This window comes from Urocitellus parryii, chromosome 3 (assembly GCF_045843805.1).
Source record: "Urocitellus parryii isolate mUroPar1 chromosome 3, mUroPar1.hap1, whole genome shotgun sequence".
Lineage (NCBI taxonomy): Eukaryota > Metazoa > Chordata > Mammalia > Rodentia > Sciuridae > Urocitellus > Urocitellus parryii.
The window spans coordinates 203,917,370-203,935,388 of NC_135533.1; the positions used below are offsets into that span (position 1 = coordinate 203,917,370).

The 18,019-nt window shown below is 51.8% G+C and overlaps 1 protein-coding gene across 1 annotated transcript in view; it reads right to left on the bottom strand.

The window, feature by feature from the left end:
- Positions 1-830, bottom strand: part of Klhl26 (kelch like family member 26) — a 28,226-nt gene extending 27,396 nt beyond the window's left edge. The window contains exon 1 of the mRNA XM_026390077.2: positions 708-830. Coding sequence (XP_026245862.1) covers positions 708-790 — 83 coding nt within the window. The 5' untranslated portion in view covers positions 791-830. The remainder of the gene's footprint in view (positions 1-707) is intronic.
- Between the last annotated feature and the right edge of the window lie 17,189 nt (positions 831-18,019).

Below are 18,019 nucleotides of genomic sequence, written 5' to 3' on the forward strand. Positions count from 1 at the left end.
GGGGTAAGACTCTGCATCAAGTCCTTTAGCCTGAGAGGAGGAGGGATGTGAAACCCAGAGATGGGAGGGAGGAGCTCCAAGGAAGAACCCTGTTTTCTGCAGACCCTGGTTGCTCTTTAGCAATCTTCTGCTCCCCAACACCCACCTGCATCCCTCAGGATCCCTTGAACCACTATGTCCCCACAGACTCCTTCCTAGCTATTGGGACCTACTGGGACCCCAGATTCCCAGTGACTCTCCTCTCCAGGTTTTCCAGGCCCCTTAGTCCCGGGTTAGGCCCTCAGGTTCACTAGAATCCTCCATTCACAGCCTCCCAGAGCCTCATCCTTCCCAGGACCCCTTTTAGCTACCTGGGGTCTTTCAGCACCCCTCAGGAAGCTCTGAGCCTCAACCTCCTCCTCAGATCCCCAAGATCTCCTCAACACCTTCCAGATTGCCTGTGGCCCTCGCTCCGACCCTCTCTGCTTCCTAGACTCCATGGCATCCCCAGTTCCCCCACAACCCCGTTACGGTCGGGGCCATCCCCAGGAGCCTAGGGCCCAGTGCAGATCCTGGACTGCCCAGCCTGCCTCCAGCTGCCCCATCAGAGGCCCTCGGTCCACACAGTACCCGACGACCTCATAAACCGTCCCCCAGGACCCCAGGACTCCTACAGATCCCCGGGGCTCCGGGCCAGAGGCGCTACCACCCCGCAGGCAGGAACTCACCTGTTCGGGCGCTCGGGGCCCGGGCCTGCGCCGAAGCCGCCACCGCCGCCAGCCCCACCGCCGCTGCCACCGGACTCCGCCATCTTCCCGCCGCGCGCGTTCGAGTGACGGGAGCCGCGCGCGCCGACCGGGCAGACCGAGAAGCCGGGAGCGAAGAGGGGCCGGGCCTGAGGAGGGGCGGTGCCTAGACGAGATATTGGGGCGGAGCCAAACGAGGGGGCGTGGTCTGATGGACGGATCAGAGCTCAGCATGCTGAGGGGGCGGGGCATTGTGGGAGGGGCCTCCTACTCGGGGAGGCGGGGCCAAAACCAGGCCAAAGTGAAAGGTGAGGGATTGAGGCAGGGCCAAGACTGAGGAGGGGCAGGGGGACGCGTGCGGGCTTGGAGGGGCGGGGCCTATTTGAAGGCGGGGCCTGTGTCGGGACTGGGGGAAGGGTTAAGGTAGGGGCAGGGAGAGGGGCGGGGCCAGGTATGATGAGTGGCGGGGCCCAAGATGAAGGGAGGGACCAGGTCTGAAGACGGAGCGGAGGTATCAGAGGGCCATAGGCAGAGCTGGGGCGGGTCGGACCAGAGAAGGGCGTGGTCTGGTCCCAAGTGGGGCCGGACCAGGGAGGGTCCGACTCTCAGAGGAGGGGCGGGGCCGGGGGGGCTGGACCGAGTGAGGAGGGGCGGGCTGAGGCTCAGTGACTCCGCGAGAGAGTGTGGGGGGGGTCCGTCCTGAAGAGGGGAAGGCCAGGTCTGCGGAGCTGCGGGAGGGCGAGGTGTGAGTGGGCGGAGCCTGGGACGAGGATGGGGCGTGGCTGGGGTGGGGCTGGGTGTGGTGAGACCTAGGAGCTGAGAGCCGGGAGGGACCGGGAAGGAGGCTAAGGGTAGGGGCGCGGGAGAGGATGAGCTAAGGCGTGCAGAAACTGGTCCCTAAACTCTGACAACCTCACCCTCTCCCCACCACGCACACCCCACTCCCAGCCTTACCCCTTCCGCGGGCCTCCCTCAGAAACCTGGCCCTGCCAGGTCTTAGACTTTCAACACTATTGGATCCCAACTATTCTCTAAAAGACCCAGAACTTCCCAGAACTTCCACCCTCAGATACCAGTCACCTGCCTCAGATCCACCATACCTTCTTCATTCTTTAATTGTGGTTTCTTACACCTCAGTCTCCCCAATCAGATTACCTCCCCAACCTCTACTCAAATCCCCTTCCTACTCCCCCAAATCCCTGCCTATAGGTTCTTCGAACTCACATTTACACCATCTGAGTTCATTCCATCAGGCCCAGCGCCCTGGGAAAGCTCCAGACCCCAGACACCCCAGTCTTCAGCCAGGGCTCAATGTGGTGTCTTTCCTTTTTTTTGTCTTTGTTCCTGTTTTCCTTCCTTTCCTCCTCTCCCTTCTTTCATCCCTCCCTGCTGTGCACCCTGTGGAGCCAAATCCAACCCTTCACCCCAGCCACACACCCTCCTAGAAAGCATCCAGAGCTCTCAAGGACACCCTCCATCCCTAAACTCATTGAAAGCCTAGAATCACTGCCTTGGAAGGGTCCAAGCTCCCAGGATCCTTTCTCCAGCCTTGAGCAGATTTACTTTTGCTCTCTGAGTCAGAGCTTTTTTATGCAACCTCGCTCGGATGGGGACCAGGAGTCCAGATGGGGCTCAAAGCTCTCCCTGAGTCAGCACTAGGAGAAGAGGGTGTACAGGGCTGGAGACTCTGGAGGAGAGCGTAAGGGGCTTGCTTGAGTGGGCTCCTGCAAGGAGGACCGGGTCCAAGTACTGATCCATCTCCTGTAGAGGTCTGGGTGCACAGATATGCTCAAACATTGTGTAAAATGCCCAGGAGATTACACTGTGGGAGTTGATAGAAACTGGGTGCTGCTGACCTCTCCAGCATAGTCATCACTGAATAATGCTGAACGCATGCATGCATGAGCCGCTCACGTTCCGGCAAGCTCTGCAGACACGCCCTCGTCCGCCCAAGGTTGGTCCACCATGCAGCCTTTGTTCCAGATGAACTACAGGCAGGCAGCAAACCCCACTCAGCAGAGAACTCCAGCTCACACCCCCGCTACACTAGAGTTGAAGTCAATGCTGTCCATATGCACGCACACTTCATAACATCCAGATTTGACCCACATGTCAGGAACACAGCCACAGCCATAGATAAGTAAGAAGAGGTTTGCTGGGCTCCTGGCTGCGTGCACACTTGGAGCGTGCTGTAGACCTGCAGCCCTTTGGACACCCTGGGTGCTCGAAGACCATGTGCCATGGAACAGCAAGTGCAAAGGCCCTGAGGCATCAGCATGCCTGGAGAGTTGCCTATCAAGCAAAAACAAGGGAGAGGGAGGAGGTGGGAGACTGGGTGGGAGGCATTCTCTGTGTCACTGAGGGTCTTAGGGGTCACTGTGGAGACATCCTTATGTGTGAAATGAGAGGGGCCATCTCAGTAGAGGGGACTTAATTAACACTGACTTTAACAAACTCCTCTGACATTTGGGGATTTATTAGGAGGCAAACAATTCAGGCCAAAATTGATGGTGTTCGTCCCAGGGTGGTGACCGGGTAGTGTTGGCTGGAGTGCACTTTGCAGGTGTAGCTAATAGGACAGGTGAGATTTGGGGGTGAGGCCGAGCAAAGCCAGGACTCTCTGCAGGGTTCTTGGGCCAAACTGTAGAGGTTGTCTTCTCTGGATGAAGCAGGGTCGGGGAGGGGGGACCGTGATGGTCCACATGGGTCACTGCACACCCCGCACCCAATAAGATGACCTATAGCCTGGCAAAGGCTGAAGCAGGGACACAGCAGGCAATTCCACAGGCCCGGCCACCATCTGGCCTGCAGCTGGCACAGCTGCCCCAGAGGCAGGGACCTCACCTGCTCCCCTGCTTCCGACCAGCTGTGGGGCTCAGGTCGAAGCTCGGGGCCTCCTCACACCCCCGGGTGTTAGAGGAGGGAATGAAGCCTCAGGGGGGCCTGGTTTCCCGCAGCCTCACGCGGGGGGCCAGTGTCCACCCCTTAGGCTGTCACCACCAAATGCTTTTGGAACAAGCCATGAAACACTCAATGGTCCTCTTTGCTTCTCTATAAAATACACAGGTCAACGTCAAATAAAGACTCCTGTGATCGCCCTGCATTCTGCGCCCAGTGGTTATGGGCACCAAGGCCTGGGGCAGGTCGCTCCACCCCGCTGTGCCTGGGGGCAGGGCTCAGGGCGAGTCCTCACCGCTGTCACTGTCAGGGTGACTGTCTTCCAGCCCCTAGGCCCATTCTCTGTCCCCAGCCTAGTCTGAATTTTCTTCCCATCTAACAAACTTTACTTTTCTTTTTAAAACTGAGATGAAACATCCATAATAAATGATTCTGTGTTTTTAAAATAATTTTTATTTTATTTTTTAAAATATTTTCTTAGCTGTCCATTGACAACTAAGGAAGTGTTTTAAATGGGCTTTATTTTACTTATTTACATGCAGTCCTGAGGAGCAAACCCAGGGCCTCACGCATGCTAGGCAAGTGCTCTACCACTGAGCCACAACCTCAGCCCTTATTTTATTTTTTATTCATTGATTTCTCACTTTCACGGAACTAGGGATTGAAGCCAGGGACCTGTGCTTGCTGGGCATGTACCCTACCACTGAACTATGTCGACAATCCCACAAGGGTTTGTTTTGTGTGTTTTTTGTTTTGTTTTGTTTTTTGTTTTTTATGGTACTGGGGATTGAACCCAGGGGTGCTCAGCCACTGAGCCACATCACCAGCACTTTTTTATATATATTTTATTTAGAGATAGGGTCTTGCTGAGTTGCTTAGGGCCTTGCTAAATTGCTGAGGCTGGCTTTGAACTCATGATCCTTCTACCTCAGCCTCCTGGGCCGCTGGCCCACAAGGGTTTAGTGCATTCAGAATGCTGTGAAAGCATCTCTCTCTCCTAAAGTGATGCAGATCATTTCAACACCCTCGAAAGGGAATCTAGTTCTCATACAATCACGCCCTGCTCTCCTCCTAGCTCTTGGAAACTCCTAATCTACTTTCTGCCTTCTGTGGTTGCCTGTGCTGAACATTTCCTGTCCATGTGCTCCCACACCCTGTGGCCTCTGGCCTGGCTTCTTTCACTCAGCATCATGTTTTTTGAGGTTCATCCATGTGGCAGCCTGCGTCAGTACTTTGCTCCTTTTGATGGCTGAGTAATGTTCCACCGTGTGATTGGGCCATATTTTGTTCATTCATTCATCCGTTGATGAGCATTTGGGTTGTTTCCACTTTTCAGCTGCTGTGAACTTTTGAGGGTGAGGATTTGTTGACTCCCTGTTTTCAGTTCTCTTGGGCGGATACCTAGGAGCGGAATTTCTGGCTCATCGGGTGGTTCTATGTTCAAATTTTTGAGGAATTGTCAGACATTTTCCTTTTTTTCTTTCTTTCTTTTTGCTTATCGTCCACCCCCACTGAAATGTCAGCTCCCCAAGGAATGGATGCTGTTTTCTTCCTGGCTGCTTCGCTGCTGGACAGCACCAAGCACGTTAGGTGAGCACGTGGGGCTCGGATGAATCACTGAGGCTCTTGGGCAATAGCTCTTGGATTGCTGGGTGGTCTCAGTTTCCATGCATGGGAAGTGGGAACCAGTGAACTCAATTCTTCCCTTTGCAAGAACTTGTCCCCCAGCCTGGGGGAGCAGCTCAGTACTAGAGTGCCTGCCTAACACATGTGGGGCCCTGGGTTCAATCCCCAGCACCAGGAGCCAGGTTGTGGCACATACCTGTAACCCCAGCTGCTCAGGAGGCTGAGCCCAGACAACTACAAATTCAAGGTCAGCAGGGGCCATCTAATGAGACCCTGCCTCAAAAAACAACAAAAAACAAAATAAAACACCAACACACACACACACACACACACACACACACACACACACACACACACCCATACTAAGAATTAGTCACCCTTTCTACTAAAACACCCAGAGCCCACAACCCCAGCCCAATATATAAATTCTTGGTGTCCACCATGTATATCAAAGAATGCAGTTCTGTACTTCTGTCTTCCAGAGCCACTCAAGGGCTGGGATCAAGCACAGAGAGGGCGAGGGACTCCTAGTCATACAGCACAAGCTATAAGCTCTGGACTCTCAGGGAAGCTGAGTCAGAGTCAGTTCTTGGGGACCCCTGCCTTAGTTAGGGTGGCAAGGGGAGGGACATGTCCACATCCAGGAATGGCCAGGACTACTCCGTAAAGTTGAGCCAACCTGTATCAGTCCAGTTTTTGTTACTATAATGAAACACTTGAGGCAGGTTAACTACAAAGAAAAGAGGTCTGTTCACTCACAGTTCTGGAGGTCAAGGGCATCATTACAGGCATCAGGTTGGCTCTGAGTAATGGTGGGAGTATATGCAGGGAGGTGGTCAAATGGCCAAACAGGAAACCAGAGTAAGAGGGAGGAGCCAGTCTTCCAAACTCCCACTGGGCTCCACCTCTTAAGGATCTCACCACTTTTCAGTGCCTGGGCCCAAGCTCTCAATAACTACTACTACTACTACTATTATTATTATTATTATTATTATTATTATTATACTGGGAATTGAACCCAGGGGCATTTTAACCACTAAGCTATATCCCCAGCCCTTTTTATTTATTTTTAAATTAAAAAAAATTTTTTTTAGTTGTAGGTGGACACAATGCCTCTATTTTTGTTTATTTATTTGTATGTGGTGCTGAGGATGGAACCCAGGACCTCACCCATGCTAGGCGAGCTCTCTACCACTGAGCCACAACCCCAGCCCCTATTTATTTTTAAATTTTGAGACAGGGTCCAGTTAAGTTGCTTAAGGCCTCTCCAAGTTGCTGAGGCTGGCCTCCAACTTGCAATCCTCCTGCTTCAGCCTCCTGAGTTGCTGTGGTGATGCACATGCATCACCATGTCCAGCTCAATATATTAATTCTTTTTTTAATATTTATTTTTCTTAGTTATAGTTGGACACAATACCTTTGTTATATTTATTTATTTTTATATGATGCTAAGGATTGAACCCAGGGCCTCGAATGTGCTAGGCAAGCGCTCTACCACTGAGCCCACAACCCCAACCCCATATATAAATTCTTGTGGGAGGGACACACTTAAACCATCCCCAAACCATAGTACAACCGGAATGTCTTCACTTAGCTGGCAAAACAGACCAGAGAGATTGATTCCCAGTGGACTTTGGTGGAAGGAAGCCATCTGTGGTGCGTCAAACCCAGGGATTCGACTCATGCATGCTAGGCAAGTGCTCTACCGTTGAGCCGCAACCCCAGCCTTTCTTTGTTAGTATTAATAGTGCAATGGCTGAGGGCTGAGGTTGTGGCTCAGCAGTAGAGCACTCATCTCGCATGTGCCAGGTCCTGAGTTCCATCCTCAGCACCACATAAGAATAATATATATATATAAATGTGATGGCTGATACATTCTAGATGCTCACATGCTCACAACAGGTACTGGGTTCCATGGCTTCCCCCAAAAGTTATTTTCCCTCTGGAACCTTGAAATGTAGTCTTTATTAGAAAAGGGTTTTGCAGCTGGTCTGTGATACACTCCTGTAACCCCAGCAACTCGGAAGGCTGAGTCAGGAGGATTGCTAGATTTAGGCCAGCCTCAGCAGTTTAGTGAGACCTTGTCTCAAACTAAAAATAAATAAATAAAAGGGCTGGGGATGTAGTTCAGTAGTAGAGCACCCCGGGTTCAATCCCAGCACCACCAAAGAGAGAAAGAGAGAGTCAGACAGACAGACAGACACAGACTTGGGCCCAGGGAGAGGCCATTAGGTCACTGGGACCATGTTGTCCTGGGCAGGGATTGTGGTCCCCCAGCCCCCTTCTGACTTCCTGTGTAGAGATGGAATTGAGCCACACCCTCCCCTTCCATCGCCATCCACCACGAGCTGATGCAGCCTTTTTAAAGGAGGGGCCCTCTCCAGAGCCTGCTCCGTGCTCTTTGGACTTTCAGCCTCTGAAACTGCGACTGAGGCTTGGGGTGCAGCTCAGCAATCGAGCCCCTGGGAGAAGTCGTGAATTCCATCCCAAGCACCAAACCCAACCCAACCCAACCCTGAGGGGGAAATAAACCCCCTTTCAGGGCTGGGTTTGTGGCTCCGTGGTAGAGCACTTGCCTAGCATGTGTGAGGCCCTGGGTTCGATTCTCAGCACCACATAGAAATAAGTAAATAAACAACTAATAAAAATGTTTTTTAAAAAAATAAAAAAATAAGGGGGCTGGGATTGTGGCTCAGAGGTAGAGCGCTCACCTAGCATGCGTGAGGCCCTGGGTTCGATCCTCAGTACCACATAAAAATAAAATAAAGACATTGTGTCCACCTATAACTAAAAAATCAATATTGAAAAATAAATAAATAAATAATAAAAACAAACTTTTTTTCTTTATCAAGCCCACCCGTCTCAGGCATGTCATTTTAAGAACACAAAATAGTCTAATACAGGGAGTGTTTTCTTTTTTTTTTTTTTTAAAAACATTTTTACCTTAATTCTCGGCGGACACAACATCTTTGTTGGTATGTGGTGCTGAGGATCGAACCCGGGCCGCACGCATGCCAGGCGAGCGCGCTACCGCTTGAGCCACATCCCTAGCGCCTAGGGAGTGTTTTCAATGCTCAGAATCGTGCATCTGGTGTCTTCTCAACCACACCCGGGGTTGGGGGGGGGAGTTCTTACTGTCCCCACTTTTTAGGGGTGCTGGGGATGGAACCCAGGTCCTCATGCGTGGTAACTTCACTCTACCACTTAGTGACAGTCCCAGCCCCTTCTTTCTCTGTTTTACAGAGGAACTGGTCCTGATTCCAAGGCCGGCCTCACACTCAGCCAGTGGGAGTGTCCATCGGTGGGACCACTGGGGAATGCCATTGGGTGTTTGGCAACACCGCCAGTCCTCTGCCTCCAGGGGTTCCGCAGCCATGGATTCCAACAAGTGCAGATGGAAAATATTCAAAAAATAAGTCGCGTCTGCACCCAACATGTACAGACGTTTAGTCTTGTCATTACTCCCTAAACAATAGAGTCCAACAGCTATTTACACAGCACTGACATTGTGTTAGGTATCATAAGTCATTTAGAGATGATTTACAGTCTCGGGAGGAGGACTGGGGGAGGAGCCCAGCGAGACAGCGCTTGCCAAGCAGGCACCAGGCCCGGGCTCCCCACCCGCACCTCAACACATAGAAACGAAATAGCCCCAGAGAAGAACGTGCCCTGGAAGGTCCCATGCAACTACCAGGCCATTTTACAGAGGGGACCTGAGTATCCCCAGGGGGCTCCCCCAAATCATCCTTGTAGGGAGGTATCCACCCACTCTGGGGCCCTGTCGTCCTATTCTTGGGCATCGGATGAGGAACCGTGTCTACTGTAACAAATGACCACAAACTGGGTGGCAACCAAAAAACCAGAAATGTGTTCTCCCACAGTATTGGAGGCCGGAGTCCAAAATCTAGGTGTCCACCAGGTTGGTTCTTATCCCCATACGGACCTGAAGGGGAATCCGTCCCACGCCTGTCTCCTGACTTGTGGTGACTGAAGCCGTCCTTGGAGTTCCTTAGCTGTGGCCATCACACTCTAATTCCTGTCCCCATGGTCACATGGCTGTCTCCTTGTTTCTCACGTTTCTGTCTCTTCTCAAGACAGGCATTAGTCGAGGGCCCACCTTCCTCCACGTTCAGCTCATCTGGATCTTGACCTTAATTACGCCTGCAAGTATCCTGTTTCCAAGTAAGGCCACATTCTATGGGGTACCATGTAGACATAAAATTTGGGGACGGGGTGGGGCATCTCTCAACCCATTACATATATTTATTCAAAGAAAAGATGACAGATTTTCACCAGAAGATATAAATACTAACTGCCCCAAACTGGAAACAGCCCAAAGGACCATCAAAAGGTGATGTAATAGTCCCATTGTGGAATACTACGCAGCAAGGAAAATGAAGACATCACTGCTCATGTCTCCCATGAGTGGATCTCTCCAACAGTGAGTGAAGCAGGTAGACATATGAGGACATGCTGTATGATCCTCTTGATGTAACATTCATAAGCGTCATATGGTCATAAAGGTTGACACAGGGGCTACCTGAAGCAGATCAACAGAGTAGAGGATTGACAGTTGAGATGGTGGCATTATCAGATGTACATTGCCTCTCATGAAAACTGATTTATTTTATTTATTTACTTATTATTTATCATTCTTTATTTTTTGCCATGTTGGAGGTCATATCCGGGGCCTCACACATGCTAGGCCAGTGTTCTCCCCCTGCACATCCCCAGCTCTTTTTATTTTACTTTGGGATAGGGTCTCACTATGTGGCCCTGGCTGGCCTGGGGTTTGTGATCCTCCTGCCTCAGCCTCCCCACCAGCCAGGGCTACAGGCACATGCCACTGTGGCCAGCTAAGGTGATTGATTTCAATGGACTGAACACGATAAAGATCAGGGCTGGGGTGACCTCTAGGGGGTGACCAATGAGGAGCAGGCAGGAGAGAGCACCAGGGAATGGGGTACTGAACAACTGGGATTTGACTATAATCCCACCAGACAAGAGCCCTGCCCGCGTGCTGCAGAATATTCTAGAGTGCATGTCCTAACGAGGAAGGAAGAATCTGAGACGTGCCCATCAAACCACGACCAAGGCTCTTCCAGGGGGTGATAACTGCCATGAAGGCAGGTGGCTGAGACCCGGGGAGGAGGGACTGGTTCATCCAGGGGGTCAAGGAGAGGCTCTTTAAGGAGGTGACCTCCCCTCTTTAGTCAGAGCAGAAGATGTTTTAGAATGTTCCAGAACATTCCAGAACATGGTGGAGAAGTCCACAATGCTCCCAAGCGGTCCAGGTAGACATCCTGTGGGCGGCCCTACTCCAACCCGGGAGGGGACAGAGGCCGGAGACCTTGTGGGATTGGCTCAGGGGAAGCAGGGCAAGGCAGAGGAAGGCGGCGGGGTGTCGACAGAGATGTATGGAGAGCGGCTTCCTCGGTGTGTGGGACCCAGCTGTGGCCGAGACGCTTGTCGCATCTGGCAGAGGGACCATTTATTAAACCAATCATCACACAAGCCAACCAGCAGCCACTAAACTGTCAACATGATAAAAGCTGGAGTTGGGGCATGGTGACTGGGGGAGGGGGCTGGACTGAGCAGGGAGGTCACACAAGGACATTCAAGCCAAAGCCAGAGGATGGCAGAGGGAACGGGCTTCAAGCACAGGGACTTGTGGGGACAGGAGGAAGGGAAGGACGCCAGCAAGTACCTGGGCGGCCTCAGGTGGGCCTTGGCCTGAACTCCCCAGATCCTTGGAAGAGACAGACACAAGTCCCCATCCTTTCTGGGAGTGTTTGGAGTGTCACTTAAGTGCCTGCTGGAGGCCAGGGACATTCCCGCTCCCGCCCTCCCCCAGCGGATCACCACCCCCGGCCAGATCTCTGTCCCTGTTACCAAGGAACAGCATGGTCTGTTGCCTTGGCAACCGTGTGCTACCCGGACACACGGGTGCTCCTTCCAGTTGCCATGACACCAGCCACCCACCTGTCACCACCAGGTCTGTGTGTGACGTGGGAGGAAAGTGGAGGGAGGGGCAGAGCCCTGGGAGCAGATAGTAAACTGAGGCTCAGAGACTGCTTCAGGGGGGTCCTTGGCCACACGTCAAAGGGACACTCTCTCCCCTGGGACCCCAGCACAGGCCCTGGACGGGAGCCTGGGCAAAGCAGCCCGGGGTCTCCCTGGACCAGTAGGGGCCCTTGGCCAGCATCCCAGAGGCCCCTGCGGTCTGCGTCTGTGGGTGCTGGGGCCACGGCAGACCCAGCCCTGCAGGGCACGTGGGCAGGACCAGGGAGAAACAGGGGAGTAATGGAGCCACCAGAGGGAGGGACGGACCCAAGGCCACCTGAGACTGGCAAAGTGCATCAAGGAGCCCAACTAGGCTCCTAAGGAGGGAGTGTTCCAGGCAGAGTCCCTGCAGGGCCCTGGGGGGCCTGGGGTGTGGCCAGGGAAGTGCAAATGGAGGGAGAAGTGGGGGTGGGGGGGGTCAGCTCACAGGGGCTTGAAGGGCATGAGCAAACCCACAGAGGCAGGCGAGGTGAGGGAACCCCTCTCTCTCTCATACACACACCCACCCTCCAACACACTGCTCCAGGACAGCACATGCGTACCCAGGACCCCTCCACCCCAGTCCCCGGGGAAGCTGTGCAGAGCACATGTACACACACTCTGGGTTTTTTTAATTTTGTTTTTGTTGTTGTTGTTGCTGTTTTTGTTGTTCCAGAGATTGAACTCAGGGGCACTCAACCACTGAGCCACATCCCAGCCCCATTTTGCATTTTATTTAAAGACAGGGTCTCACTGAGTTGCTTAGGGCCTCACTAAGTTGCTGAGGCTGGCTTTGAGCGCATGATCCTCCTGCCTCAGCCTCCTGAGCTGCTGGGATGACAGGTGTGCACCACTGCATTTAGCCACCCACCCTCCTTTTTTGATCCACTGGGACACTCTCTATTCCTCCCAAATTCTACCCATCCCTCAGAACCCCCCTCCCCACCACCTCCTCCAGGCAGCCAATGCTCACCTTCTGTTGGGAGGTTCCACCACTGCAGGAGACAGAGCTCATGGTTTGAACCCTGCCTGACGTTCCTCATTCTCCATTCATGAAGCATCTGTCAGGGTCAAGCTCCGACCTGGTCACTGGAGATTGGAAAACTAATCCCCTCGGGCTGCAAATGCAGCTTAGTGGTAGAGCACTTATCCAGCTCGTGCAAGGCTGAGTGTAATCCTCAGTGCCACCAAATACAAAAATAAATAAAAGAATCGATGGGCCAGACACAGAATACAAAATGAATTTTTAAGTATCTGTAGTCCAGGTGTGCTGGTGTTCACCTGTAGTTCCAGCAACTCAGGAGGCTGAGGCAGGAGGACCACAAATTTGAAACCAACCTGGGCAACTTAGCAAGACCCTGTCTCAAAATATAAAAGAAAAAGGACTGGGAATGTGGCTCAGTGGCAAAACAGCCCTAGGTTCAATCCTAGTAAATACATACATATATACATTAAATTAAATACTCTTGGAAGGAGAGCTCAGTCTTGAGGAACAGGAGAGACAAGAGAGAAAGGGACTGAATGTTTCAGTTTCAAGAAGGCTAACACAAACTGACATTAGCCAAAAATTGAGGAACAATGTGGGCTTCAGGCACAGCTTGATCTAGGACTTCTACTCATGACCTGAGGACATTGTTTCTCTTCATTCCTCTGACAGGCATTGTCATTGCAGTGACAAGTGGCCCTCAGCTGCTCCAGGTTTACATATTCCCAATTCAGCAACACTCATCCACAGGACATATCTTTTCTCCCTATGAATCCCACCAATTCCTTGTGGAGACTTAGGTCATGCTGTTTGATGTCTCTGGAGTCACACAGGCCCACAATCAGACCAAACCAGACATCTGTTAGGAAGGAGGAAGAGGGCAACAAGGTGGTGAGGACGTCCCAAGTTCATGACAGCATTAAACCCAAGCAGAAGGGAAGCGATGGCAAAGGCCCAATGGCTGGACCATGCCATCAGGAACGGGAACAATGAGCCCATTTTTGCCTTCAAGACTCACTGATGGGAGGGATGCAACAGGAGACATAGTCACGTGGTCATCAAGGACTGAAAGCCCTTTAGCAGCGAAGAAATTAGGTGGTGTCTGAGCCGGGCGCGGGGGCGCACACCCATAATCCCAGCAGCTTGGGAGGCTGAAGCAGGAGGATCCCAAGTTCAAAGCCAGCCTCAGCAAAATCGAGGCCCTGTCTCTAAATAAAATATAAAATAGGCTGGGGATGTGGCTCTGTGGTTAAGTGGGTTCAATCCCCGGTACCAAAAATAAAAGAAATTAGGTGGCGTTAAGGCAACGGGGAATCATGGGGGACGGTCACAGAGGAGGGACATGGTCTGACTCCAGGCCTTATCAAATTGCGGCTCAGTGGTTCAGTGCCCCTGGGTTCACCCCCTGGTCCTCAACGTGGTGAGAGCGGCAGATGGGGACGGGGACCTCTAGTGTGACCCCTCGGGTGGGGCCTGGTTTGGAGCAGGTGGACCCGGTGGCCAGCTGGAGGTGGGCAGGGGGCCTGGAGAGGAGGCAGGTGCAACTGTTGGGCAAGAAGCAACGACAGCTTGGGCCTGCGTGGTTGCCATGGGAACAACAAGACACGCGTGGGCTGGAGGGATGCTTTGGAGGCCGGGTGCTGGGACAGTCCTTGGTGATGGAGGGAGAGGAGGGAGGACCAATCGGCATCAAGATGCTGCTCAGGCGTCCAGGACCACGAGGGTGGGAGGTGGGAGGCAGGATGGGACAAGCAGGGCCCCTCAGAGCTGAGCTGACCCCTCCCGTAGCCACCGAAGCCAATGGACGGGACGGCTGCCCGACATTGTGGAGGTGCTGCTTCTATTTTTCTGTTATTTTTCGGTGCTGGGTGTTGGGCCCCCGTATGTGCTGAGCACCCCCCACTGAGCTGCCTCCAGCCCCTGGGGACGAACTTCAGGCCACTGAGTTGTATACTTAAAAACGCCTCAGTCTGGGTTTTTCAGTCTGGTTTGAAGTCAGCTCCTGCCTAGCACATGTGAGGCCCTGGATTCCATCCCCAGCGCTGCACAATGAATAAATAAATCATCAAAATGGCAAATTGTCATGTTATATAATCATCCCAAAATATCAGTCAGGCACTGGTCCCCAGACCCCCCATGGATACTGAAATTCACAGATGCTCCAATCCCTGATAGAAAATGGCACAGTGTTTGCATCGAGCCTCTCCACATCTTCCTGCAGACTTTATTTTATTTTTGTGTGAGACTAGGAATGGAACCCAGCAGGATGCTACCACTGAGCTATACTCCCAGCCTTTTTCTATCTATCTATCTGTCTGTCTGTCTGTCTATCTGTCTGTCTATCTATCTATCTATTTAGACAGGGTCTCACTAAGTTGCCAAGGCTAGCCTCAGACTTGCAATCCTCCTGCCTCAGTCTCCTGAGTCGCTGCACTTACAGGCCTGCGCCACTGCACCTGGCTTCTCCAGTAGACTTTAAGTCATCTCTAGGTGACTTAGAATACTAATAGAATGTGAATGCTGTGTACATAGATGTTAGACTATATTGTTTAGGGAATAAGGATAAATGGAAAGTCTATATATGTTCAATACGGGTGCCAATTAAAAAAAAAACAAAAAACTTTTTTTTTTAGTTTTTGATGGACCTTCGTTTATTTATAAGTGGTACCAAGAATTGAACCCAGTACCTCACACATGCAAGGCAAGTGCTCGACTAGTGAGCCACAAACCTAGCCCCCAAATGCAAATTTTTCAAAATATTTATGTATTCATGTATCTTTAGTTTTAGGTGAATTCATTAGTTTTGTTTTTATGTGGTGCCGAGGAGCGAACTCAGTGCCTCATGCATGCTAGGCGAGCGCTCTACCACTGAGCCACCACCCCAGCCCCGCAAATGCAAATTTGTAAAATCGATTTTTAGTTGTAGATGGACACAAGAGCTTTTTTATTTAAATTTTATTTTTATGTGGTACTAAAGATCGAACCCAGTGCCTCATATGCTAGGCAAGCATTCTACCCCAGGAGGGACAATTTTTTTTACAAAGATTTTTGATCCACAGTTGGTTGAATCCATGGATTTAGAATATATAGAGCTAGAGGAATGACTGTGTATTTTACCACAATTTAAAAAATATGTGGCTGGGGATGTGTCTCAAGCGGTAGCGCGCTCGCCTGGCATGCATGCGGCCCGGGTTCGATCCTCAGCACCACATACCAACAAAGATGTTGTGTCGGCTGAAAAAATTAAAAAAAAAAAAATTAAAATTCTCTCTCTCTCTCTCTCAAAAAAAAAAATAATAGAGGCACCAGGCACAGTGGTGTACACCTGTCATGTCAGCAACTTAAAAGGCTAAGGCAGGGGGCTGGGGATGTGGCTCAAGCGGTAGCGAGCTAGCCTGGCATGCGTGCGGCATACAAAGAGTTGTGTCCGCCGAAAACTAAATAAATAAATAAATAAATAACAGAATAGAGTTAAAAAAAAAAAAAAAGGCTAAGGCGAACAAATTGAGCCAAGCAGTGGTGCACACCTGGAATCCCAGTGGCTTAGGAGGCTGAGGCAGGAGGATCATGAGCGCAAAGCCAGCCTCAGCAAAAGCAAGGTGCTAAGCAACTCAGTGAGACCCTGACCCTGTATATAAATAAATAAAATTCAAAATAAATACAAAAGAGGGCTGGGGATGTGGCTCAGTGGTCGAGTGTCCCTGAGTTCAATCCCCGGTACCCCGCTCCCCAAAACATAGAACAAATTGAAATTGGCACAGTGGTGCATGCCCGTGATCCCAGCATCTTGGGAGGCTGAGGCAGGAGGATTGCAAGTTCAAGGCCAGCCTCAGCAGCTTAGTGAGGCAACCTAGTGAGATCCCGTCTCAATAAAAAATAGAAAAGGCTGGGGATGTGGCCCAGTGGTAGAGCGCACCTGGGCTTAATACACAGTACCACACACAGAGAAAAATCTCACTTCTACCAATCACATATCCAGGCAGTTGCAGGTGATGGGTTCCTAACATTTCCATCATCAAAGAAAGTTCTACCAAGTGGTGCTGGCCGGCTTCCTTCTCAACCCTGCCCAGGTGTTATTTCCTGGGTGACTTTCCATGGACTGCTGAAATCTCATATGGAGCCCCAAATGACAACCAACCAGGGCCCATGTTGAATTGCTATTCACGTACCAGGCAGGGCCCCACAGCAAGCAACGCTCAGAACAGACAGAATGGATGATTCAGGAGAGCTATGATAAAGGCCGCAGCCTGGGGAACTACTGGGAATGGGTGGCATGCAAGATGAGTGGAAACAGGGGCTGTCCCCATGCCCAGGCTGAAGACCCCCAGACACAGAATCGAAAGTGGGCTGCCCAGCCAAGCTGTGAATTTTTTAAAATTTATTAATTTAATTTAGTTTTGAGTTAGTCTTAATAAGTTGCTCAAGCTGGCCTCCAACTTGTGATCCTCCTGCCTTAGCCTCCTGAGGAGCTGGGATTACAGATCTACACCACCACTCACCACTCCCAGCCAGAGCTGTAGCCTCGGATCTGGGGATGCCAGGAGGGACACCACCTGTTCTCTCCTCATCCCCCACCAGCAAGGGGGGGCAGAGGACCCAAGTGAATCTACCTCCCAGGACACAGGGCCGGATGAAGGGAAGAGGAGCTCACACCCAGTCCTGGGCTCCTTCTGACTTGCTTCCGGCTGCCATTGCTCTCCCACCATCCCCCGAGGTCCATCAGTCAACCTGGAGCCCTGGAAACCTCCCCCACCACTGCCTGGAGCCAGGACCAGGTCCTTTATCCCACACCTTATTAGGGGCTAGGGCCAGCTCCAGCCAGGAATATATATATATACATATTTATTTTAGTTCTCGGTGGACACAACATCTTTGTTTGTATGTGGTGCTGAGGATCGAACCCGGGCCGCACGCATGCCAGGCGAGCGCGCTACCGCTGAGCCACATCTCCAGCCCCCAGCCAGGAATCTCAACGGACCAACGCCAGTCACTGAGGCTACAGGGGTCATCTGGAAGGATCTGGGGAAATCTGCAGATTTTTTTTTTTTTTTTGGTTGATTGTATTTTGGATCTCTATTTTAGTTGTAGATGGACCCAACACCTTTATTTTATTATTTTATTTTTCTGTGGTGCTGAGGATCGAACCCAGGGCCCCACACATGCTGGGCAAGTGCTCTACCACTGAGCCCCAGCCCAGCCCTGTATCTTTGGGTTTTAAGCAGGATGTGCTCCTACCAAGGTGAAGACACCCCTAGCCTTCATGAGTCCTCCCGGACGCCACGTGCAGAGGGAAAAGGCCACATTGAGTGACCTTAGACAGGGGAGGGGAGGATGCCCTAGACAGTGCCCTGACACTCTCCCCAGTGGACAGGAACTCTGTCCCCCAAAGAAAGGGGCATGGAAGCCAGAGGCCACATCACCAGGCAGCCTCTTCAAGATGTCTCACAGGGACCCTGGGGCCCAGGAAGGGGCACTTGTCTACCCAGACCAGGCGGGTGACAGGAGCCACTTTCTCAGGGCCATGCCTTGACTGGGGACGCAATCTGCGCCAGGCAGCAGGAGAAGGCAGCTGGTTTGTGGCCCTCTTGCCCGTGAAAACTTCCGGGGACTTTTCCTGTGTCAGAAAGGGCACAGTGGGCAGGGGACATGGCCACGCTCAGGCCACTTCTCTCAGAGCAGACAGACAGACAGAAGCAAGCTCAGTCCAAGGTCCTTTATATACATGGTTTATTCCTCTCCAGCC